Source organism: Idiotropiscis lumnitzeri, chromosome 11, assembly GCF_059441095.1.
Source record: "Idiotropiscis lumnitzeri isolate Australia: NSW breed Sydney's pygmy pipehorse chromosome 11, RoL_Ilum_1.0, whole genome shotgun sequence".
NCBI lineage: Eukaryota > Metazoa > Chordata > Actinopteri > Syngnathiformes > Syngnathidae > Idiotropiscis > Idiotropiscis lumnitzeri.
This window is the reverse complement of record NC_142401.1, coordinates 4001141-4028027: the sequence shown is the minus strand read 5'-3', so window position 1 is coordinate 4028027 and position 26887 is coordinate 4001141. Positions and strand designations below refer to the sequence as shown.

Sequence of the window (26887 nt, the reverse complement as noted above, 5' to 3'; positions counted from 1 at the left end):
GACCGATATTTTGTTGTGATGCTTTTGTTCATTTTCATTTAAATTTAAATGTATTGGCCCCTCTGTCAGATTTTAGAACCCATTATGGCCCACCAATCAAAAAGTTTGCCCACTCCTGTTCTACAACAAACAACTTTCCAATGTTTCCGTCGCTCCAAGGATATGCCTCCTACTTCGGCAGTGGAAACTGGAGCGCGACAGAGCACTTTTTGTAATTCAAAGCATACAAGCACGATGGGCCCTGCTTGGGATTTCTTCCAAATCAATAGTCATGCTTTTTGGATGGAATGTTGCTGGAACATCTGCTGCCTGAGGTTGGACTAACAGGTGCCACAGAGCACCAAAGTGGCGTGAGAAAACGAAATCTTCTGGGAGCACGGCAGAGCCAGCTGCTCTTTGGCCATCGACGTTTGGGGGGGGGGGTTGCACTTTATTAAACAACCAACAATAAAATGCATCAGATTTTAAAGCCGTTTTTTTTTTCCATGCAGTCCACTTCAGCCCTGCAAAGCTTTAGAAATCCTAATCTGGTTTCTTTTTCTACTGCAACTCAATAAAGAAGATGAGCGCAGAAAATAAGCGTAACAAATGGAGGACAGCCATCATTGTGAGCTCCATCTTATCAACATGTGGCTGTTTATTACAAGAAGAAAAAAGGGTGCTTTGTGTACCTCCCATTTTGTTCTTTTTTTTATCTCACATAAAATGACTATTGTGTTGAGTAATGAGACATGTCATAAATGTGAGTTGTTTTGTCCTCAAATCGTTTGAAGCGAGTGCAGCTGGATGGCGAGCGCCCGGGGGCCGGGCACACATTGGTTGGACGGAAGCAGCCCAGGAAGCTAAAGTGGGCCCCCCTTACCATGTGATCACCACCTGTGGGCGGGGCCAAAAGGGTCACAAGCAATATGAGTTGGGCGTCGGCTGAAGGCAAACACCTTGAAGCAGGTGTGGGCAAACTACGGTCCGGGGGCCACATGCGGCCCGTTAAACGTTTTAATCCGGCCCGCCAAACTTGAAAATAATGAAATGAATAAACCTTGTTCATGTTTTATCTTCTAAGTACTGTGGTTTTTAAAGACATATATATTGTTGTCATGCTTTTGTTCACTATCAGGACACTTTTGTTCACCAAACGTACATCCTCTCCCCCACATCCAGGCGAAATTAATCCTGTTGACAGTAAACGCTCGAAGATTGTGCCAGAGGCAAAATGAGATGTGAAAGAACAGGGAACAACTGGAAAGGGAGAACCAGAAGCCGAGTTGGCTATGATGTCTAACTTTTTGGAAAATTACAGACACTTTTCAAGGGGAACAAGTAACCAAAATGTTTGTTTCCCATTGGGCTGTCTGCTTGGCTCCTGATTGTCTCGTCTTTTCGCAAACAAACCCAAGTGAATGTTGGGAGTGCGGCAGCCAGCGAAACTTGGGATTCCAAGTCCTCGCCACCGAAACTCGCCCTGAGGAATGAAAGAATTTCAAGTCGGCAGATTATCAAGTCTCAAGAGACTGCAAGGTGTCTCGGAAATGAGACTGATTGCAAAAATAGACGGAGCATATAACGTTGTTAATAAATAGTAATAATGCTTTCGCAAGCTTGACTTTGATTCAATTTGGATGTTTGAAAAGTGGTGTGATGTTGTAAAAAGTCCAGTTGTTGGCTTTGACAGCTTTAGGTAACAACTGCCCATGAATGAATGCGCGTATGGCTGATGCGTACTTGTCAAGTGTCCAAATCCTCCTTATTTGAATTTCAATAAATTGTCGACTGATTAACTGTAACATTAAGGACTATCATTTAATTAACTCATTTACCGCCAAGTTGAAATGATTGGAATTTTTGACGGCGATATCCGTCAATGGCAGTGAATGAGTTAAAACAGACAGGGAGCTACAAACTCGATTTATGGTTAAAGATGATTAATTTGTGGAATCTTTCAGTCATCGCACATTGAAAGTATTGTATTGTACATGACATGATGCGGGCACGCTACCTCAAGCAGTGCGGCGATCGAAGTTCACAGTGGGAGGTCTACGAGCGTTGTCGTGGTTTTTGTCAACTCCTCCCACGTTGAGTAAGCGGTGAAAGCCCACGATTTGTTGATGCGACGTCCACGCAGATTCTATCGCATTTAAGACCGATACGTCTCAGCAAAATGACTCGGCGCTGCTATTCAGTATGCCTCAGAGTGTCACATCAATTGTGTACTCATTTGTGCGCCGTAATCGCCAAATCACTCCGAGTGAATGTTTACCGTCTCGTGTTACGGAATGTAGGCAGAGTTCACTTTGAAGAGAAGACCACTGTGTATCCTCCCTGTTACCTTACCTCATCTATCGCAGCACGTAATCTGGACCTCTCCCGGGGTGCTCACTTGCTGATAGCGAGAGGTTAAGACCATCAGCATCCTTAAATGGGGCCCTTAACAGCTCGCAGACTGGAGGGAGAAAAGACACTGAGGAAGGAGAGACATTGGCACAACGCAATCAGTCCATTTCAGATCCCTGAGAAAACAAAGTCCCTCGCTCACACTGAATCTTGTCCCAGTTGTAGACAATAACGCCATGAATTTCACTTGGGGACTGAGGCCATGTTCAAATTCTTTTTAGGGGTGGATTTCACAGCACTACTAGTTTGGCTGTAAGAGTAGAAAGAAATGTTTGTTTGTATATGGGTGGGTGGAAGCAAGGGGACAGCTAGGGGAGGAGGAGGGGGGGGGTGCGCCACCCACCTGTTTCTCCCAGTCCTGCCATTAACCTTTGAGAAAACAGTGTGATCTTTTTTGGTAGTGGTCCTTGGTCCTGAAGGGCGAGGACAGTCGTATTGTCACCCATTTAGAGGATGACACGGACATGTGGCTCACACTTTGGAATGCTTGACTGAAGGCACCGTGTTAGGGGGGGGTGGAAGGTGCTCTGGCGGATGTGCTGCGGAGTGCCAAAGCAAACAGCGAGGCAAGATGTGGTGAGGGTGTGGCAGTCACAAGGACTTCATTGAGAGGGGGAATTAGAGTGCCATGAGCCTGGAAAGTGTATGAATTTGAATTCAGAAAAATAATGCACGGCACAACGGGAGTAGAGATGGCAGAAGTATTTGAGTCTAATGCAGTCCGTTTTTTTCCCATCTTCCACGATGCCAAATCTCGGTCAATCAAGATCTCAACCAGAGTTGGCTCTCACAGAGGTTGAAAAAAGTAATGTAAATGTAGAGTTTAAAAGTGAAAAGTCATCAGAAACGTATGTAAAGTACAGATGCCTGAAGAAAAATAAGGCACAGTCATAAAGTATTTCGTACTTCATTACTTCCCACCATTGAACGTGAGGGATGACCAAACATAAACCAAAGGGAACACGCTGTCACATGATTGGCTGGTGACCAGTCCAGAGTGGCAGAAATAAATAAAAGGTTTGCTGTGTTCACACCCACAACAGCGCAAACTGCCTTACCCCTTTATTTATTTGTTTTTTATTTTAAATACATCAGCCTACGCATGTCTACAAAATCACAAACACTCGGTCTAACGCACCCTCGCACGGATTTACGTCGCGCGACGTGTCGGATTTGCACCAGACGCGAAGATAGAGCCCCTCAACTGTCCTCTGGTAGCACAGTGTGCTGTTCCGAAACTAGAGCTGAGGTGAAGCTGGTGAAGCAAGCACGATACAAGCAGTAAACATGAGCTGGGGAATGTCTGATAGAAGTTCAGAGGTTAGAAAGAAGCATGCCTTGGCAGGGACAGAGGGACATAGCCACCTGGTCATCTGGGTTAATTATAAATGAGGCGAGCCACAAGGGGGGAAGATGAGCTGGACAGCTGCCTCTTCAGACTCACATTTGAAAAACACACACACACACACACACTAAAGACTGCAGACCATGTGCATTGTCCACTCCACTGAGCACCAGATCCCAAGGGTCCAACATGGCTGAAAAGTCCTTCAAAGCAGCCAGGTGGAACTAGGGAAAAGTTCACCATAAGAGCCGCTAAATTCTTTTAAACAGAACCAGGATATAAAGTTCCTTCCTTCGGGCCGTCTGCCGTAATTCTTCAGCATTCTCTCTATTGATGAGGAAAAAGACTTCAACGTTGCAAGGCATTTTGTGCACTAAACATGAACTGTCCATAAATTCTACCTGTCACTACTTTCGACATGATTGGGGGGTTTATTTTGAAACACTTGTAGTGGATGGTTCAGCGTTAACTTTCTCTCTTCGTAATTAAACGTACAAAATGTTCAGAATTGATTTGTCCAAATTCAAACAGCAATTTGTCATCGCCTCTCCTTAGCAACGCCCTTGGGAATATCTGCTGAGAGATAGTGCTCTGGCTAATTGTATGAAAGGCGCTTTTCCACGGACTTGCAGAAATTTGAAACTCCAGGTGGAACTGACCGCCCCCCACCCCCACCCCACGCCCACACACACACATTTGACGATATGAAGGCATGCCACAGAAGATGATTCCAAATTGTCCCGAACACATTCGTAGAGAGTGAAAAGCAAAGCGACAGGAGTTTACAAACGGCAAAAGTAAAACGAGGTAAATGTCATGTTAAGCAACATGCTGAATCAAATTTGATTCCAAGAAAATGACATGCCGAGAATTTGATAAAGTTGATCTGATACCACCGGCTCTTATGCCTCCCTCACAGATTATGTGACATTGCACTGTTCCGCGCATATCAGTCATATTCAAGCGCTCCCATTTAGACTTGATAATATTTCACCGGCTGAGCGGTGATGGGCGTAAAATGATGACGCAGGCTGATTATTTTGTGCTGATCTTGTATAAAACTCAGCAGACTGTAGAGTCACAGCAGCCAGCTACGTCAAATACTTCTCAGGTTTCCCTTCCAGATACAAGAGATCAGAAAAGAACGCACTTGACCTTTTGTGGAAGCATAGTCCAGAAGACAATGCTGACAGGAGGAAAACAGTTTCATCAAAGAACGTCCTTGTGTGTACTTTAAGTGCCCTGAGGCTGGGAAAGACATTGGAGGAAAAAGGAAAGTCAATACTGGTGTAAAAAAGAAAAAAAAAGATGTCTTTTCGATTAGAAGAGCAATAAAATTTGACATCGTAGTCAAAGTAAAAAAAAAAAAGAAAAAAAAAAGGATTTTGACCTGTATTTTATTTTTGAGACTGAGCACGGTAACAGAACACATTTTGCTCACAGACAACCGTTCACCGTTTTATCCCCCAAAATTGCACACATTCCACTCTGACACTTGTCATATCCAAGCGGGGGGGAACATTAACGTTTCCTTTCTCTAAACACAATGACAGCTGCGTCAACCATACAGCAACTTCCTCTCGCAGGCGTGTCTGCTTTTGAGACATTTGAGCAACGTCATCGGTCACTCAAGGAACTCATGAGCACAGTCTCAAGGCCAACACGTTTGATTAGGACAGTCGAGCATTTAACTTGCAGAGCAAATGGAATGATCTGCAGATTTCCAAGCTTATTGTGGTTGGAACCCGCTGTCAGCAGCACACAGAAGCGACCCTTGGATATAAGAAATTGCAATGCCAAAATTGAGATTTGGATTGACAGCTGAGTGCTATTAAAATAAAATAAAAAAAAAAATAAAAATAAATAAATAAAAAAAATTTTTAAAAAAATCATAATAATTAAAATAATATATATGTGTGTATTAGTGTTCAGCAATCATGTTAGTTGTGCAGCATGTGTACAGTGACTGTCGAGCGAGTGCCCTTTGACTCAGATTGTGTCCAAACCTTTGAATAGCCTCCATCTTTGCAGCGCTCTTGCTGAACTGACCCTGAACTTTAAAGACCCTCAGTTCAAAGATGAAGTATCAGTTTTGCACTACTTTCAAAAGTACAAAGTATTTCATCATCAAACAACAAGATTTACTGCATTTCTGTGTGAGACAAAGCCAGCTGCGCTAAACTTGCTGTTTACAGCAGATGGCTTCAGGCCCGCGTTGCCAACAGCATCCAGCCAAAGATAAATAAAGAAAAAGCGCCCATCAGCTGCAAGTTGAGACCAGCTGTTGCTAGCAGCAATGAAGCAGAGAGCAGGGTGGGTGACAACTACGAGTCCAGTGCAACAAGAAGGCCGGAGGTGAAGTGGCAGCCGTGGGAGCGCTGAAGGAAGCACGGGGGATGAAAGGCTAAGTCCGGAGTGTTGGATGCGGGATCGCATGTTGTTTGGCCAAGGCCTGAGGAAGTATCATGTGTGACACGCTCATGTGACTTACAGGGGATGATCGGTCGGCGGGACCCCCCCGTCTGAGGAAACACTGACAGATACACTAAAGCAGCGCAGTGCAAACTTGTTGTATCCTTGACCAGTTGAAAAAAATTAGTGGGTTAACAACCACATGCAAACTACACTAAATATTATTTTGGGTCATTCATAACAAAACATCTTAAGTCAATAATATTTTAATTAGAATATGCAATTCACTAGATTTTGAATTGATTGACTGTGTACCCTGTTAGAACTTGGAAAAAAAAAATCACAATTTGAATGTATTAATTTCAACTGCCCTGAAATTGTTTCATTTGGAGTCATGGTCATTTCTGAAGTTGCACAGAGTTCTAACTTCTGAAAAGTCAAAGCACTGCCCAAGAGTTGATCCACTTTCTTGCTTGTGTGAGTATTTTTGGAACATTTGATTGAGCAGCCTCAGCTTTTAAGAAAAGAAAAAATGCAAGGTGAGAAGCATCACTGGAAGTTATGTGAAGTACAGGAAGTGGACTTATAATCTCTTTTCATAAAAATAATAATAAAAAAAAAAATCAGCATTGATGAGTGTGTGTGGGGTAACACAAATCGTAAACAGCTGAGTGTTTAAATTGTAATGCTCCACCCAAACAAAACCAAAACATGTTCCCTACTTCTGCTGTCCCCGTGCATGAAGTTGGGACCCCACAGTGAGCAAAGAGGCTGTTTAATCTTTTTTATCAAAACATAGACATGTGTTGCAAAGCGCAGACGTTTAAAACAAACTAATGATATGAAACAGACATCTCTTAGAAGACAGCAAAAAAATATAAATAAATTGGCAAATGCGAACATTCTTCATGCTACACAGATAAAAGGATTTCATTAATCCCAAATGTCAGGCCATGTGCATAAATCACCATCCAAGTTCCAAAGAGATAAAAAGCCACCTTCTATTTTGCTCATATTTCTCTTCTTCTATCCTTCTTTCAGAAACTGTTCTCCATATTAGTCCAATTAGCATGTGACGGCGTGGCCGATGACACGGCGCGAGTGCGATGCGCTCATGACTGACAGCCCGACTCTCAATAATTCATCTGGCCTGGGCTGTGTGAAGGTCAGGAGATCATCAGTGAGGGGGAGGGGGGAAGTGCTGAGAAGAGACGCAACTGTCATCAAATATTCATTAACAGGCCGCACTGCCGATACGCTCTCAAAATACTCATTACACATCCGTTAAACTGCACAGATTTGCACTCAGGCTCTTCAATCGGATGCGACGGACACAATTCGATAAAAGGGCAACGGTGGCGGGGTGGGGGGGCGGTCAATGAACTCATTCACTAACAGCTGAGTAAAAAAAAAAAAAAAAAGGATCTTTGACGCGTTTAGCCGTCAATGGCAGTGAATGACTTTATGAATACCTAAAATGAAATACCCTAACCGTCATACAAAGGGGAATTGGAGTTTGATTTCCGGTCCATGCACAATTCCCGGTCTGTGACTGATTGCTGATCAGTTTTGTAATGAATTGTTTGTAAAGTCGGCCGAAACAGACTCCTGTTGTGTTCTGACTTCAAAGTGGTTGAGGAAATGGATGCATGGGTAGTCCATAGACGAGGTTCAAATTCAGTGCAAAGCGTTACGAAATATTTGAAGGTGTCTTCATCGATCCGGCCAAACAGAACAGCTGGCGAGTTGCAAAACCAGTGACTTCATGCAAGTCAACACACACACGTGCAGACACAAAAGAGTAAATACACACCGGTCTTAATCCACAAAGTATTATGCTCTACTTACTCGTAGATATTAGCCAGGTGCTGCTGTTGTTTGTAATCCTAAACTGTTGCCGTTGGATGCATCTGTATCAGCACGATGTGAGCAATGACTCCTTGCGATCGCTATGCCACGGACCGAACACAAACGGCACAGCTGTTCCAATAGAAGGCTTCTTCATGGGAATAAGGGATCTATTGTCACATTGCTGGCTGTTCACAGGACAGCGTATCATGTAATTGTGCTTAAAGGACTTTATCGGGCTATCTCCTACAAAAAAAAAATTGGGGGAAAAAAAAAGCTGTGGAAAAAAAAAAGTCCGAGTTTTGTAGAGGATGATCGGTATTGTGTGTGAGTGTATATTCAAATATATTTTGTGGTTATAATTGGCAGCATTGTTAATTCCATTCATCATCTCACGAGAGGTCATGTTTTTGGAATGTGGGAGGAAGCCGGAGTACCCGTAAAAAACCCACGCAGGCACGGGGAGAACATGCAAACTCAACACAGGAAAGTCCGGAATCGAACCCAGCGCCTTTAAACTGTGAGGCGGACGTACTAACCTGTCAACCACCGTGCCGCCCGTGTGTAACACGCAAATATGAATGGAAACTGTCAGCCTGATCTTTGTAAAGGTTTAACCGCTTGTGAAAATTCCTAAAACCGTTGTAATGTGTCGCTAATAAAAGACGATTTGAAAAACTGCCCAGAGCGACGATTTAGCTCATTTTAAAAGTTTTGTTCGTACAACAAAGTTTGTCAGTTGACCCGTCAGAACAATTGATTTTCAAGCTGGACAGCAGATGGGTTTTTACTGTCGAAGGAATGACCCATCTGGAAGGAACCACTATAGATGTGCTTGCATGCATTTATATAAAAAAAAAAAAAAAAAAAAAAAAAAAAATCAGTATCCATCTGCAAAAATGCTCAGTGATTGCTCGAACTTCAAATTCAAATGTTGTATGTTTTTAGTTCATGTCTGCACCGGGGGAAACTAGTTGCGAAACGACAAGTACTTGTAATAGTCTGTCTAACATGTCATCAACTTATTTACCGAGCTGCGTCGTTGCGTGTGTTGCCATAACAACTGAGACGAATGACTAATGAGCTACTTTCAATAAAGACATCCAAATTCTCACCAGGGGCAGAATTCAACACCGTCTACTTTCAACCACTGATATATCCCCAAGCACAGAAACGAGACGTTTTGTTGATTGAAGACATTAAAATTTCAATTCATTATCATGTGAGTCTGGCATATAAATATTAGAAGTCTTCTTTGCAAAGAAATAACATGTAATAATTTGATATGTAAACAAGGGGAGGACAAGATAAGTATCGGACTTCTTTCAACTCCCTTTGAACATGTAAAACAAGTTGATTTATGACATCACCAGATGATTTTCACTCTTCCAATTTTATTTTATTTTTTTATATAGCAATGTTCAAAAAATAAATCAATCAAGGTGACTTACAGGATGCATTTTTTCATACGCGCTCTAAAGGTTTGAGTGATTAAAAGAAAAATTAACGAGACTAAATCTGGAGTGTTGCAAGGTTTTAAAAGTAACTAAGTTTGAAAAATACTGGAAAAAAAGTAGATTATACAAGCAGGGTTAATATTTTGAAACGGCGTGTTCAATTTGGGGGATGTCGATGTCAACTGCGTGGGGGTGAAGACTTTTGTGTGATTAAGGGCAAAATAAATCAATTTGACTGGACCAGATGCTTTTGTGTTTTTTTTTTTCCATATTTTGCTGAAATTCTATTAAATGCATTTATTTTCACTATTAAGACCTGAAGAAAAAAAAAAGCTTTTGTTGAATGTAATCAATTTTACTTCAGTGGTTGCATGAAAAAAACATTGCGGGACTCAGTTTTTTTTTTTTTTTTTAAAGTAGACTATACATCTACTTTTTAAAAAAAATGTCTGGATTTTATTTTATGCAGCCACTTGACGAAATAAAATTGAGTAAATTCAACACACCATTTCTTTCCATTGTGAGATCTGAAGCGTATTTATTTATTAAACAGATGACGCGTTTTTAAACCCTGTTAGAGGTTCGTGTGACCCCACAGTGCTTTAATCAGTACGTTTGCATCGCGACCATCTTTGAGCTGCATTCATGTGTCTAAAGAACGGAGACATGACAAATGACCCCGCGTTGTCTGAGGAATTATGGAACATGTGAGCAGTTGCGTTGGAACTCAGAGGATGGAGCCACAGGTGTTAAACAGCTAAGCACTTGAGCTGCTCGGGCGGGGGAAAGATGTTATTGAACCAAGGAGGCTTCTCCGACAACCCCCCTCAGCAGAGCAACTCAAAGCGAAGAGGTCAAAGGCCACAGTGAGCGGCAATGGAAGCCATTTGTTTGGTTGTCGGGGCTCAACAGGTGAGCGCTGGCTGCGGGACAAAACATCTTACCCGACAACTACGGAGAAAAAAAAAAAAAAAAACAGACTCAATAGCAGGAATGTCCACCACCACACACCACGCACACGTCACAACAAGCCGCGTTTGCCGCTGTTCACACTGCACTGTTTGTTTTGTAGCTTTGTGCCCAGTAAAAATGCGACAGCGGTGAGAAAAAGAAAGCACGGCCACCGCCGGTGAAGAGCTCAATGTTTGTTTTTCTTTGACTGTCACAAGGACTACATTTTTTTTCACCCCCCCCTTCCCTAGTCTCTTACAGAGCTGCACCTGTGGAGCAATGGCCCACGACCGGTAGCATTGTTTTGAGTTTTGAAGATCCAGCCTGAGGCTTGGGGCCAGAACAGACTTATCGTCAACTTCAACATGTTGCTGCACACATTCCTCGTCAATTCAGACTTTTGGATGCATTGCAAGGTCACTAAAGTTTTTTGTTTTTTTTTATGGATGCTGTACAGCTCATTTGTGTCATTTGTCAGAGCTTTGCAGTCAACTATTTAAGGTTTAAGCTTCTCAAAGAAATGAACGAGAACGCAAGCGAGAGGCTAAAATACCTCTGATTGGATGAAAAATGTAAATGCAGAACATTTTCCAGGCTTCAGTGAAGCTGTATAAGCACACGTGCGTTTGGCTCCCAACCCGATGGGTCGTGTAATCACGATAATTACGTTTAAACCCAGTCATTTCAAGATAAACGAGCAGCAGTAAGTAATGATGGCTTATTGCGCCTGTCTGTGAACGGCTCTGCAGCTGAGCCCTGTGAATGCACGTCAGTGTTCGGAGGGTGCAAAGCATCAGCGGCATTGACAAATCCATCCAAGATAATTGATAGGAACCCCCCCCCCCCAAAAAAAAAAAAACATGATCCCAGCAGAACAAGTGGAGATGAAGAGAATGACAACTTGCTAACCACATTTGTCCCATTTCTGATTCACGAGCAAGCTGGTGAGGGGACTGCACTCCAAGTGGCCTTAATGCGTTGCACGTTGACAGAAAGGAGGCCACTGACATGTTCCAGTGGGATTTTAGCGAAATGAGAAAGCAACTGTGTGCAAATAAAATTAAAAAAAAAAAAAAAGTGCTACAACACCCTGTGAGGGAAGAATAGTATAATGTTTAGTCTTGGAAGATAGACGTCTCCATATCCAGACGCTCTCATGAACTTTTACACAGCGCACGCTTTAAATTCAAACATCTAGGCGTCACTATAATTACGCTGGTATTGATTACAAAGCCTTCACTCGTTTGCTTTGTGTCTTACATCATCTGCTTCTTCATCGCGAGCAATAAGGCAAACGCACAGAGCAAACAGGTTGAGGGAGTGAGGGTTGTCCACGCAACTTATCCCAGGTGCAAATCAAATGTTTCTGCTCTGACGAAGTGCCGCTTTGCATTTCCACATTCCAGTCCGCCTGTAACTTTTTTTTTTTTTTATTATTCTTTAAAAGTCAGTCACGAGTTGTCTGGAAAACATGGATGGTTCTTCGGATCACGTTACATGGATAATGCTTCTGAGGCTTAAATAGATGTATAATGGGATTTTGTCTACTTAGCGCAGACTGAAATCACAAAAGAAAGCCAGAGCGTCTAGTATGATCTTCTCGAGGGCAATTAGATCTCTGACACAAAGTTGGCAATGTCACACTGATTCCTGTTTAATGTCTCATATTACTGTCACCATAAAGTCAGTTTCCATTTAACACTGTGGAGTTATCATAAACAAAGCAGAAGCAATTTCGCCATATGATGGGGGTCATGCCGAAGACCAGATCACTCCTGTCCTCAAATCTTGCGCAACTACAGTCTTCACTGCTTAGCCCAGTCGGCTAAAAGCCAGGCCTTTCACCTACAAGTTAGTGCAGCTTTGAAAGGGGGAATTTGCACTCATTAGCAGAGCTGGGCAGTCCGTCTTGGGGGCAGAATGGTCCGATCCTCTGGCCCGGCCGGACACCCATTTTTGGGCCGGTGGGGTTCTGACTTTTAAAAAAAAAAAAAAAAGGTTCGACTACCAACGATCGGAGGTGGATATTAGTCCAGCCCACTAATTGGCCCTTGTACGAACCATCTCGCAAGAGTGGCAAATGCCCCAGAAAGCATTAAAAGTGCCACTGCCAACTGTTTGTGGAGACATGAAAGCGTACCTATATTTCCTTAGTCTGACATGACGTAACCCGCGCCTCCCACCTGCGACTGGGGCATACCATAACAAGTGGGAGGGCAATACCACAGACAGCAAGAACAGACAGGAAGTCAAACAAATTTATGAAGAAAGCCGGGGGGGCCGAGGCCAGATGGGTACCGAGATGGCGGCTGCAGGGCGGGGGACTGACCGGCAAAAAAGGGTCAAGTGCCCACCCCTGCTAATTAGCTTGACTAATCCGACAACTGTCCCTCGAGTCTGACCGCAGTCACTGGCACGCATGAACATGATTCTCTGGCCTTTTATAATGATTGACAACTTGTCAGTTCATGCTTCTGATTGCAAAAACTTTTGGACCACTCCATTCAAGTGCTTTTAATATCTGCACGTTTACAGCTAATAACTGTGGATATCTGAGAAGTGAATAAATGAAATGCAGGCCATGCGTAGAAACCTGCAAAACGAATTAAAGACTCTTGACTTGAGAAGATACATAATCTCAAATGGTACTAAATGAGTTTATGGACATCAAAATTCGTTTAATTCTGCCAAGCCAAGTATGAAGCCTCACGTGCCCGCACAAGACGAAATGCGAGACGATTACGTTTGAGCCAAGGCAATCAATCTTCTCCCCTCACGAGCGGCCAGACTTTGGCTCTCGCTTTTCAACCCTGAGGTTAATTTCCTGTTATGCTCACAATTTAATCAACCTTGGTGTGTTTGACTTGGAAACCGCCGCACAGGTGCGAAGACGTTAATTGTCTTTATCAACACAAGTCTGACTTCTGGGGCATAAAGCGAGACAGACGTGCAGCACATTCAAGTGGTATTCAAATGTATTTATTTTGAAAGGATATGTTTTTGAGAGTTACAGTATTTTATTTGAAGACATGCAAGTTTATTATTTATGCAATTTCTCATTCAATTACAAATTTCGCTTTTATGACGTCATTCAAATAGTTAATACAAGTACGACGTAAAAGAGCAAAATCTGTGCATGAATAAATACGACTGGTAAGACATATACATATATATAAATATTTTTTTTTAACTTACTATCATACAAAATAGAGAGCAAGAGAACAAAAATTGTGAAATGTGGCACATTGTTTCGCTCCAGGCCTTCCTGAGGTGCCTGCAGGTTAAAAAAGCACAACAAATTGAGCACAGGTGTGTGTGTGTGTGTGTGTGCGTGTAGGAATGGAGACGACGGAGCAGGTTTGACACGCAGAAGCACCCAACGGCAAAACTAATTGCCTTCTGCTGTCGGTGGTGCCAAAGGTTAAAGAGATCTGTCGGAATGAAACCATGACGGAGACGAAGAAGAACTGTCAGTGACTGTCATGACCTGATGACAAATACGTGACTTCGACTGTCTATACGGTGAAGCGATGCGATATTAAAATTGAATGGAACAACGTCAGTGCATTGTTGATGCGAACAGTAAGCAGTGACCTCAAAACCGCCAAGAAAGCTCACATTTTGCCAAAAACGCTACCAGATTATATCATATGGAAGACATTGTCAGGGTCTTGTGTAATACCAGATGTCAAAAAAGTTTGACAATTGACGGCATGGCGAATGCCTGCGTAAATGTGTTCTGTGTTGCTTTTAACATTTGTCAAGGTGCAACGGAATGTTAACGCAACCCACATGTTGGATTAATCTTGGTGTTTGGGTGATAGTTTCATAGTTGTGCCTGATGATGCGCCACTTCCTGCCGCTGATCAATCGATGCCTGCTTCCAGTCGCGAGTCAAGGCATGATTTGGGAATCAAATATACGACCGACGATCTCTCAAACCTCAACTCCAACTCGGAAGTTGGATCATATGTCATATGTGTTTGTGTCAGAAGCAAAAGTGCAATTTAACAATATGAGTAATTGCTTTGGCTTAAACAAGCTGAGTGATCGGATGATTAATGGATTTTGGAAAGGTAGCGCTGAATAGACGGAAAAAAGCGGGCAGAGGCAGGAAAAAAAAAACACTGCCTTTTAAGACAGAGGCAGAAGCGATGCAAGCCATGCTAAGTTAGAATTTACGACAAACAACTTTTAGTTATTATTAGACAAACACATACATAGACGTACTGGTAACACAGTTGAAGAGTGCTTGGCAGTTTTAGACGATTAAAATATAATTCCAACTAGGGCTGTGGAATTAATTGAAATTTCAAATTATTACACTCAATGACTACGAAATTGGCATAATCGTAAAAAAAAAAAATAATAATAATTATATATAGTATATATTACTACTATTATTATTAGGTAAAAAAATAATAAAATAGTAATCATTTTACAATGTCTATTACTATCTTGAGTATACCCGATTTCAAAATGTGGGCATTCTATTAAAATTGTTTATTTAGATGATAAAAAAAGTTCGATAGCAATTTTAGTGTTTACCAAGTAAACTCTGATGCACCGGAAACCATACATGAATTTATACTTTTGCACTTTTTTAAAAATTATTCAAATAAAACACATTTTATTTGTCTTAAATAAAATAATCTTTTGAATCATGGAACTATTACTAAAATAATCGTGATTAATAATTTTTGCCATAACCGAGCAGTCCTAATTCCACCATCATTTCACACACTGATACGTCTTTGATTTATATGACTACTACCGGTAATAAAATCATTTATTTCACCGTGCATCATTGATTACATCTAACTCAATTCACAAATATGTTCGTGGAAGTCAATATAGCGCCTTAGGAGGCGACCCAGCGGAAGCGGTCTGATATTAATGTCGATTGTAACTTCAGTGCGTGTCGTGAGATTGACACGCCGCGCAATCGTTGCAAAGAATTTAACTTGCACTATTAAACACATCCGGCATTCCAAGAAGCCCTTCGGGAAAAGCAGGCACACCATTTCAAACATCCACACAGAGCCCTCAGCACTCTTCTGCGGGTTTTAAGTGTGCATAACGTGGCAGCCATTATCCTATTAGCAGCAGCAGAAGCCGGAGGGCGAGAGGAGAGGACGGTGGGGAGAAAAAGGAAACGAGGCATAAATAAAAATGAAGGAAAAGCAAGCAAGCGGAACACTTCAGCACAGAATATACTTATGGTAACGCAATAGCAGGAGAAAATAAGGCAGGAGTAAATTCCTTTGGAGAAAAAAAAAAAAAGATGCCTGTACAGGGGAGCGTCTGAATTTTTGCGTGTTTGCCTGTGCACCTGCCACATGCGGATCAAGACTATAGTACAAGGACAAGCGGTCGTTTACATGACACTGTCAAAAGTGACACGGTTATCTCTACAGAATAAGCAGTGTACTATGTGAAGACAGAAGCCGTGTGCGCACGTGGGTTAAGTGTTCTGTTTGAGGATGAGTGAGGATGACCCAAGCAAAACGACGACGCCCTGAAGCGCTGCATTTGTTTTCAAAATGCTTGTTAGTAACAAGAGATGTCGACCGAAACTCGCTCAGCTGCAGACAATGATTCAAAAGTTGCTTTCCTATTAAACCAGTTGCGCTATCGCCCACTACTGGCCCGGAATGTGTATTACAGCAATTGTCCCCAACCTTTTTCCCGACACGGACTGGTTCACACAAGTTCAAAACTTTTGCCGACCGGCAACCTTTGGGGGAGGGCGGAGGTCTTTTTCGGGTGGCGCAGTGCTCATTGCATGTTTTTACTCGTTTTGCCAGCCTGTGGGTTTAATATTAGCGTAATGCGACCGAGACAATTAGCATATTGACATGTGTCAAGAGTTCGATGTAAAGGAGAGAAGACAGTCATTTTTCAAAATTAAATATTTTTCCGCCTCGAATAATGAAACTGAAGTGCTGCATTTTTTCTTCTTTCATCGCTGCTTCCCGGTCCAAAGTGGTTGGGGACCGGTACCAGGCCGCAGCCCAGTGATTGGGCACCACTGTATTTCAGAATTCTCATTAGTTTTTATTAGTCTTAATTAATCATGACCGTGCACTGTACTTTAAAAACAGCAAAGAAACACTTAAGAATTTTAACTTTGTTTGTAAATGAACCGTAAATAACTTTCATGATGAGATTCAGCATGACTTCATTGGCCCACATGTGCAGTTCTCAGCTCAAAAGTCCATCTCCCCTTTGAACCGCACCAAACAATGAGCACGCCAACAGCTTCATTATAACATGCTAATTTCCACCATGATTGATTAAAGTAAATGGCTTCTCTTCTCCGTCCTGCAACCAACTCAGAGCTGAAAGCACAGCGGGGGGCATAACAATATGTAAAACCTCAAGCGCCTTTGCTTCCCAGTGTCCTTGCCCAATGCCTCACTCTTGCTTTTCTAGCATTCCCCAAGTTCCAATCCTTGCCTACTCCCGCCTTATTCCGCTTTGCTGTTCAGGCTCCTTTCACAAGGTCTCTATTGAAGCCAGGGAAAGAGCTCAGCAGAAGCAGGTGGTCGCTCTTTTCTCCAAGGCAGGTATAGAGGGGGGGCCGGGCGCGCTCTGCATGAGCGAGTCCCACTCCTCCATCCCTCATTCAGCTACGCTTTAGCCTGCCTGCGCTATTCACAGAGGCCCTATTTTGTCAGGAGCGAAACAACACGGGGAAAAAGGAGGGCTCGGCTTTTTCTTTTTTTCTTACCCCCTCCTCTTTGTAGTGCACATAGCCATACGAGTGTTCCCAAAGCCTCTACTAACGAGCAAGCCTCAGAGAGAGAAGCAGAAGAGTTTTGATCAATATGGGCTCTCTTTTCTCACTGATGGAATGTCAGTCTTAGGCCGCTGGGTGGTTTTATGCTTCCTTTAGAATATAGAGAGGAAGTGCATGACAAAAAAAAAGCGTCTATTGAATGTGCCCGTGTGCGTGCGGCAAACTACAGCCACATTCAAGCATTGTTGTTACGCATTGCAGAGGGAACTTAGTGGCTTAAACCTTCTTTAGCTGTGGTTGGTCTGGAATTTGTGAGTAAACAGCGTGCTATCAGAGAAAAAAAACAAAAACGGACGTCAATGCAATTATATCAATGTGATCGCTAAGTAATGAGGCGGAAAAACATGCTAAAGAACGTAACAGGGAGACACTATCCGACCCTTTGTGCAGTAAAAGAGTATCCAATTACTTGAATAAGACGAAATTTTCCACCTTTAGCTCGTGGTGTCTTTGAAGGTCTTAACTGAATTTGGACAAACAAGGCACTCAGATTTGGCAGGCTCATTAAAGCGCGCAGTCGATGTCGAAATACGCTGCGACGGCGTCTAAACCAAACGTGTCATTTGAGGTCAGAGAAAGCTCTCATTTTCGTCAAGCTCAAACGCGGAACATTTGGAAATAAACCGTCGTCGCTTGTTTAATTGTAAGCCTTGCGAATAAAACATCACGCTCGACTGGAAGAATGGGCACTTGGGTGAGCGATTACTCATTTTACTGTCAACAAAACTCCTATGTGAGCAAGTGTGAGAGACAAAGACAGTGTGAGATCCTTTCGGTCGTTTCAAATGCGTCGGCAGTAAAAACAGAGAGACAAAGCGTGCTGGCAGACAAAACGGTGTTTGGCGGCCCCAGATGTACAACACAGAGGTCACCTTTCAAAGAGTGAAACGAGCACATTCCTCTCCTTACATGGAACAAAAACAGTTCCAGGCCATCGCTTCTTTTATGAAATATTCTATTGACAAGGCTTATTAAAACAAACACAGCCAAATACGCAGGAGTTGCCCGTCCGTGTACGGCCGCGCTGCTTCGACAATGTCAGCGCAGTGTTGACACAAGTAAACACCTGCTGAAAAGACGTGGAAATTAACCGCCATTTTGGTCATACTTTCAACAATGCATACCTTCATTGCGGCTGACACCGTGGCTTAAACTGTTAGCATAGCAGACCGGGCGAACACCTCTACCCACACCCACCACGTGATAGAACAGGTCCGGTTAGGGATGCGGAATGGCGTGTCTCTCATCGCTCGCCACCACGCCGCCGAGATACGAGTCTGACTTATGACAGAAACTTGGCACGGGAAAAATCTGCGCTCATTAGACAAACATGGAGAAGAAGGGCGCATGTGAGCTGACGCTTCCAGTTGTGAAAGACGGAAAATTGTGATATTGTGAGAAGAGAGGACGGTAAATGTGATGTTTAGACACCTGCAACTGCTGCTGAGGTGTCAAACAGACACAATAGACTGCAAAAGGCATATTTTCCGCCAAACTCCAAATGACACAACTTCATGAGTAATATTTTTTTCTTCCATCAATGAAATGACTTCCCCTAATTGTTGACATGCAATACTGCAACACTGTCCAAACATTTTTTTAATGTAAATCTGATTTTACACAAATTATGAACACAGGTTTTTTTTTGTTTGTTTGTTTGTTTGTTTTTTTTTAATAATGATCGACCTTTTAGAACCATACACTTTAAATTTTATAGAGTACATTTTACAGTAAAAAAGACGATTTGGTTACAGTAAACAGAGTAAAATTGGAGAGTAAAATATTCAGCGTAAAATTTTCTTTTACCTAACACTTGCAATCATGTTTTGGTTTTTTTTGTAGTATCATTCACCGTACTTTTCCCTCCATCTGCATTGCAGCTTAACGGCCAGCGTGATATTGACAGAAAACATTTCTGCTTCCTATTAACACAGCATCGCTAACGCTCCCGCAACGCCCGTTAGCCATCCCGTCCCAGTATGGCCAGTTGGCGAGCTTTCACGCCTCTCCATTTTACAGTTGCAAGCAGATGGTTTGTTATATTTGAAGATTCCAGAAAGACAAGCATGATGAATCCCCCATAGGCCATGCACATCCATCAACCATCTCCCCGACATCAGGATGTCTCTCTGCCTGCCCCCCCCCCTCCGAAAAAAGCGCGCACCTGAGTCACATGCACCTCCTATGCCAGCTTTCCACTGGAGACGAGCCTGCGTTTACGAATACTATGTCTATTCCAGCTGTGAAAACACGACAATGGTCGGTGTCAAAAATGTCCATGAAGAAAACGGACAAGAGCTCATCTGGCGCAGTCATTAACTCTTTGGCACGACACTGTCATAGAAGACTCAAGTCCACTCGTCTCATCAGTCACAATTTCACAAAAGCCAGACGAGTCCATGAGTGGAGAGGAATACGTTATGGTAGCAGATGTTGCTAATGCATTCCTTTCCATGTCAATTCTTTGCAGGACTCGTGAAGGTTATAAATCTGTAACAATCACTTCAAGACGGTGCCCGCGTGAAATGTCCGAGGTTCAAGGCAAATGAGTCACAGGGTTGTGTAATGCTACTGAATTCTGCCGTGAATTTAAACTCGGAATTACACATTTACGTGGGGTTATCTTGTGTATTTCAAGTACGTCAGAGTAGAGGGCGCTATAACTGGAATACTGCTCAAATTTTTAACCTAGTGGCCTGCTAGATTAGTTTTGTTATTTGCATGCTAAGATATTAAAAGCAAGTCACACACCGAATAAATCAGACTAACAGTTCCCTTAAAATAGATCCCAAAGCACCTGAGCCATCTGTTGTAGGCTCGTCAAAAAACTGCGTCAAGCGTATTTGGGACAACTGGGGTGGGAGACCTCGTCACATGTTGCTCGTAAATACAAAAGAGGAAGAGAAATTAGACGTTTAAAAAAAAAAGGGGGATTATTTTAATAGGCACACATTACAAAGGCATCAATCATCACTTGTTTAATCACATGCGTTTTAGTAAAATGCGCTGTAATTTGTTTTAGCTGCAGGGTGTCTGCAAACTGCAACTACAGCCTTAACTGAACTAACTGTTTGCGACCATTTGAATTTGGGGGTTCACAATATATACAAGTGAATATCAAGACAATACAATTTCAATACATTAAATTGATAAAATGCATGACATACCAATGAAGGCACATTTACAGGGCCTCGTTGCTGAAATCGCTTCTTCACTCTTGTAGGAAAGCCGGCACCCGCCGCCCTCACCTGCAATGTGAAACCTTCTCTTATTCTTTGGAAAAGGAACAAGAACCATACCACTGAAGCGCCTGAAGTGTTGCAGGTGTGAATACCCGTGTGCCTGTAAGCATGATTAATAGCAATGAAATGTGGAACTTTTCCCAACACAAAATAACGACTCAGTCGTTGATGCTGTCACCCGACCAATACAACATGTCAATGCCTGGTAAGATGTTATGAAAAAATATTTGTCGACCAAGCGTCTGATGGGAAAACTGATTTAGTGCTGATGTGCATTTCTGAGATGACAGGACGTGGACAATTTGAGAATTGAAAAAAATATATATTGTTGCTCAAATATGAATCTGAATCCATTTCAGTTCATTTGCTCACAAATACTTTATATTAAACAAGAAATCTTGCTCTGTTAGTATTACAATACAGTAATAAAAGGACAAAAACAGTTAAAAAAAAGTGAGTGAAAACAAGTGTGAAAAATGCAGTGTGAACGGTGAAGCTCAAACGTTAAAAAAATAAAAAATAACAACCCAACATTAGAATGGTGGCTCTTTTCGTGGACTTCCGTTGCGTTTGTAGGGAACTTCTGGAGTTATCATTAGCATATATTATTATATCATATATTGTAATAATTACATATCATATATTGTAATAATTACATGTAATATATATATATATATATATATATATATATCAATTATTTCTGTATTTAATTATTTCATGGTCGCGTGTTCAGTGTTTCATTCATTTATTTTATCTTTTCTATTTTATCTAATAATGTCAATTTTAATCAAACATTTCATGGAGTATTTATTTTCACTTTCAGTCCTCCATAATATATTCCATTATTTTCTTGTTGTATTATCAGGTGCAGATATGAATGTTGTACATCTGTTCAAATGTAGGGAATATTCGAAAAGAAAAAGAAATATGCGAGTAAATCACAGAAAGTTGCCTACAAATGACAAAGTACAACATGGCATGATAAAACCACATCAAACAACCTCGTTTGAATCACTCGGGGTAAATTTGAGGATTTATATCCTTTACGATCGCCTCAAATTAAAACGTAATGACATTTTAAACCGGTTTTGTGATTATGGCTTGTTGTAAAGCGATTAGCTGGCGGCCCCTTTAAGAAAGAGCGAGAGTGAGCGAAGGAGCGAGCGAGGGGAGGCGCTGTTTGAGGTTTCACACCCCGGGGTGGGAAACATGGGCGGGCTTTGACACCGCTGACTGACAGCGGCTCCTCCGGGCATGGAGAACGCGAACGAACCAATGGGAGAAAGATTTGGCGCCTACGTCATTCACAAGCAACCAATTGCAGCGAGCCAAAGGAGGCTCCTGGAATCACTGTTGTGCTTCCAACGTGGGACTGCACTAATTTACTCGAGAGAGAGAGAAAAAAAGGAAAAGTAAGCCAGAGGACAAAAACTCAGGGTGGCGGAACACGGTCAAAAAGAGGTGGACTCTTTTTTTTATGCTTTAACTGGGATTGTTTTGATTTTGGGACTGCAGTCTGCAAAAGATAAACTGCTGATCGGGTTCTCTCGAGGAGTTTTTTAGGGGGGCCTTTTCAAAGTTGGATTGTAACTGTCGAGACTGAGATTTGAACGCTGTGCTTCGCTCCACTTGAGACCGACGCTGGAGTTATTTTGTCGTGGAAAAAAGTTTTGGACTCAACTTTTACTGTGCGGTGGACATTAAACTACATGCACACGGGTTCATTGTCATTCATGGTTCGAGGGATGTTAACTTTGCAACCTGTGTGCTCGCTATTGTCATGTTTCAAATGAACCGGGCGCGCAGTGCCCTTTAAACGTCTTTTTTTGTTGGACGTTTGCAAACATGCCACATAAATTGGCGTGCACGCAGAGAAGTTAGCGTTAAATGTGACGTTAACGCTTAATAAGTATTCAATTGAGTCAATAGTACAATATTCCGCCCCCCCCCCTGACCGAACGGAATCACCTTTGATTCGACATCGAGAGAAAGTTGGACCTCAGTCCTAAATGACTTTTTCAAGCGAACCACTTGTGTCTATCTGCTTTCGAGTGGAATTCAAAGAAAACTTTTAATATGCTTTAAAGTGCGTCTGATCGTTCACTAATAATCCCGTTTGCGGGTTCTGTGGGAGAACTCAGCGGCGGCGGCGGCGCTTTTTTTTTTTTTTTTTTAAACTGGATACAAAATGGCGGCGCCCCCGGGACGTTTTGGATATGCTTCTCGTTGTGTTTTTTATTTATTTTTTTCACTCCAACTTTTGATCAGTCATGGATTGAATCCCGAGTTGCAGTGTGCCCAGAACTGTACCTGCAATAGAGATTCGGTGGACTGCAGTAATCTGGAGCAAACAGCACCGCCTGGAGATCTGCCTGTCAGGACGAATTCCTTGTAAGTGAATCAATTATTTTTAGTGATTTAATTCCTCTCTAAATATTTAATTATAACTTAGAATTAGAAGTGAAAGCCACCTGAAAGTTGTTTTTATGGGGTTTTTTTTGCATAAAGTTGCATGGTAAATGGAGTTTTCACCTGCGGCAAAGCACCTGTCAGCCAAGACTGTCATTAGCCATCAGTGCAACTTCACAAAGTCTGCTGTAGCTTTTTGTTGCGCGAAGATGAATATCTTCAGTTAATTATGTTTCACAAGAGGCCAAAGCAGTCAGGCCCAATGTCAGACCATATTTAGCACTGCTGGATGAATTGTCCATTGCATTATCTCTAGATGCTGTTTTACACAGACCTTAAAGTGAACACACGTCTGATCCCGGCCGCAAGAATCAGCACATATACTTTTTTAATTTTTATTTTCTCAATTGCATGGCCCTAACCACAGAATTCACTGAGCAACCGGAGTAGAACTGTGCTCAAGGGTTCTCATAGCTTTTGCTGTTACATTTATTAAATGTTGTAGGCCTTTTTTTTAATTAAAGATAATACCCAAATGTGTAGGTGGGTGTTGTTTTATGAAGACCTGGGCATCTCTTTAACGAGATATGCATTTTAAAAGTCCACCCAACATATGAAGTGAAAATGTGGCATGCAGTGATTTTTTTATTTTTTTTAATAAATGAATTAATTTACCTATTTCCAATGTTTTCATCTTTCATGCAAAGTGTGACGTTCACGAGAAATGCATGTGGTAAATACTATGAAGAGATGCAGTATATGACAAATATATCCCCACATTCTTGTTTAACATTGACAGCTATAATTTTTTTTACATTAAGCAGAAAAAGAAAGTATGGAGAAGTTTTAAAACAAAATAGCATTTTGTTGTCAATTAGTGCGATTAGCACTTTGGACTCAATAGTCGTAGATGGTGCAGCTGCACTTGGGCATAAAAACGATCACATTTCGTGCAGGTGCAAGCCTCATTTTTCCTCTTTGGGAATTTGGCACACTGCTCTGCACCATGGTGGGTGCTGTGACAGTCTGAGGATACACACGCTTACACAAATGATGGACGTGGAAGGCGGTCTCTAAATGCCCACTTCACAGATTTGTGATTTCCAAATGTTATCTGCCCGACGAAGTCTGATTGGTGTTCCGTAGAAATTAGTTTCTTCTTTGCTCATGGGAAGGACCTTGCATCTCACGCACCAAATTTGAAGGGGAATGAGAGGAGCCACTTCATTTAGCGTCATATTAATTTGACTGTTCACCCCCACAGCGGGGCACACCTGCGCCAAGCTGATTGTCTGCGAAAATACTAAAATCCAGTCCAGCCTGCCCCCTGCGCCTCACAGAGAACTTGCACTAGGCGCAAAAATAGATCACTTTGTCTTCCTTTCGCAAATGCATTTTTTGAAGACATGAACAGTACAGTACCGCCGGTGTTTATTGGGAATGTATTCAAACACTATCATGGTTGCCTTGGCAGAAAGTATGCAACATCCTTTGGTCAAGTGTCACATCATAACAGCTGCATTTGGTTTGTGTAGGATGACAGTGCTGATCCAGCGTGGTCTCTAAGTTTTGTTCTCTCCGGCAAAACAAGCTTTACAGCTTTATTTATTTATTTTTTTTTAAACCACCAAGCTGTATAGTTCTCTGCTTGAGAGTCACTTGTTGGCAGGCAACTCAGAGAACAACTTTCTTCCTGTAAGTTAACTGAGCGCTTGTTACAATACCTAACCACCAAAAAAAGGGTCATTTCAAGATTTCATCAAGGAAGCAGTTTCTATTTGTCAAAACATAGTTCTTGGTAATTGTAGCTTGTTTTTGTAGCATAGATGGCTATTACCATGATTACAATAATGAGAGTTCACGACAATTTCTGGAATGCAAGTGCACAACAAATGACTACCAGTTGATGTTTCAGTAATGAACCTGTTAGATCAAACAATCAAATGAGTCGTTTTCTTTTAGATTTGATGTCTGAATCAACTAAATGTTGCATACACACAGGACATGTCAGTTTGGTTTAGTCACAGTCACCCCTACGAGACAACTTTGAAATGAATGGCGCCAATTGTACTTTTTTTGTGTTGTGGATTTTTTTTGGGCGGGGGACTTTGTGAATGCTACCAAATTCATTGACCCATCATATCGTTTATCATGTTGCTGACTGCTTAACCTTATGTGATGGAGGTAGATTGAGTCGAAAAGTAACCAACGGAGCGAGTGCGCTGTACTTTAGATGTGATTATCTTGATTTGGTCTCGTAAACTGGGATTACAGCAATAACTACTTGTGTAAATACTGTCGTGGGACAAAAAAAAAATTGAGCAAAAAGGAATCCTGTTAAGTAGTCCAGATGAACTTGCAATCCTGATTTTTCAATTGTTCTTAAATTGGACCTCAAAAGAATGAAGGAACACGTCAGGTAAGAGTGACTCCACTCGCTTTTAATCCACCCAAGTCGTCTTTGTCACTTGTATTCTTTCCCATCTGGAGGAGCGCTAACAAAATGGGACCAAAGCACTCTTGGTTGTTTGCTCGTTGCATCCGATTGGTGCTATAATAACATTCAAAGTAGCTTTCCTCTCATGCAGTCACATATTGCCTCTCAGGAGCGGTGCCTCATCTTATTTTCAGCCACAGTAATGTGCATAAAAAGCACTTTGCCCACAGCGCCACCAACGTAATGGGATTTTTTTACGTACGAGGTTTCATTCCTTTTGACCGTGATTTCTGTGATGGGCTAGCGATAAAGTAGTTATGCAGGATGTACTTTATTCAGTCCACAAAGTCGAGTCTTTTGTCGCATTTTGTTGTACTTCTCAGTATTCACTCCTACACTACACTGCAGCAACAGCAGCTCAAAGCAAGTCTGGTCTGAAGCCAGCGGAAGCCAACCACTCAATGATCCTCTTTGTAACTCGGCATTTTCCCAAGTGCTTTCCCAAGTTCCCTAATGTGCTTGGCATGCTCTGCCGCTACTTGTCCCCAAACCTGACAGAGCAGACTTATTGGTAAACACCGTCCTTAACAGTTGGCTTTGCCCTCTGCCCTCAGGAAACGGAGTTGTGTTGGTGGTTTCCCAATTGTGGCTGGATGACAGCCGGGTGGCAGAGGGTGGGGCTCCAGATTACCTGGCCTCTGGGAATATGAGGTGATAGTGGGGAGGATGGTGGCGACAGTTTTTTTTTTTTTTTTTTAGCCTCCCGCATGCCAGTGTTTGGTCAACATTGCAGTTTCGCCACCAATCGTGCTTCTCGGGTTGGCTCAGCTCACGCTGCTGTCGCACAAGTTGTTGTGCGACGTGAAGGCCACTTTGCTTGAAATTGGTTTTATTCCCATCCCGTCTCGTGTTTATTTGTTATCCTGGTACGTATGCCGTCAAGATTGACAGGCTGGCTAAATGCAGACATGCTTGATGAACATTACAGCGGACTCATAGCAACAACAGCAGCTCTCAGCAGGCTTATGACCCTTGTGGTTTCACGGCAATTTCACACTACGCCGCGTTGTAATCCTGCGGTATTGAGAGTGATTATACACCAAGTTTGTTTATTGCCATAGTTTCCCTTGCTGTGTGCTTTGCGTGTTCCCTGGTAGATATTTTACAGTCACACTTTGAGCATCACGGAGCGTTCTAGGTGGTGTTATACTTGGCACTGATTTTTATCAGCTGTTCTTCACTTTTTCCTTTTTTTTTTTTTTTGGGTGTGACGTTGCACATGTGAAACTAGTGGGCATTGCAAATATACATGTGTCATGAGAAACCATGTAGAACATCTCCTTGTGGATGGAGGGTTAAGAACAGTGATAGACAACTGCTAAAACAAATATGAGGAAATGGATTGGACTCATCTAACATGCACCGTTTCTAAGGAAAATCAGACAGCTGCTGCTGCAAGTCATTCTGCAAGAATCCTCGCAGTGCTATAGACACTTCTTTTTTTTCATTCTTTCACCCTCGCTCTAAAGTCTGTGTCTACACAGTAGATTCATCATTGAATCATCTGTGAATTTTCTACATCTGCTAAGTGTT

General features: G+C 42.2%; 1 protein-coding gene and 1 long non-coding RNA gene across 6 annotated transcripts in view; one reads left to right on the top strand and one right to left on the bottom strand.

Annotated features, from left to right (window-relative positions):
• Positions 1-605: 605 nt before the first annotated feature.
• Positions 606-26887, bottom strand: part of LOC148326810 (uncharacterized) — a 29808-nt gene continuing 3526 nt past the window's right edge. The window contains exons 3-7 of one of the 5 annotated variants that reach the window (XR_015845785.1): positions 22759-22816; positions 20374-20454; positions 2332-2440; positions 1997-2125; positions 1319-1462 (exon numbers count right to left, since the gene is read on the bottom strand). This is a non-coding gene — a long non-coding RNA (uncharacterized LOC148326810). Of the gene's footprint in view, positions 877-1318; positions 1463-1996; positions 2126-2331; positions 2441-10072; positions 10405-20373; positions 20455-22758; positions 22817-26887 lie in introns of those variants that run through there. The other 4 variants (XR_015845782.1, XR_015845783.1, XR_015845784.1 and 1 more) reach the window with 4 other exon arrangements.
• lrig1 (leucine-rich repeats and immunoglobulin-like domains 1) overlaps positions 21874-26887 on the top strand; it is a 29822-nt gene continuing 24808 nt past the window's right edge. The window contains exon 1 of the mRNA XM_088308660.1: positions 21874-22839. Within this exon, the coding sequence (XP_088164786.1) occupies positions 22637-22839 (203 nt within the window). The 5' untranslated portion in view covers positions 21874-22636. The remainder of the gene's footprint in view (positions 22840-26887) is intronic.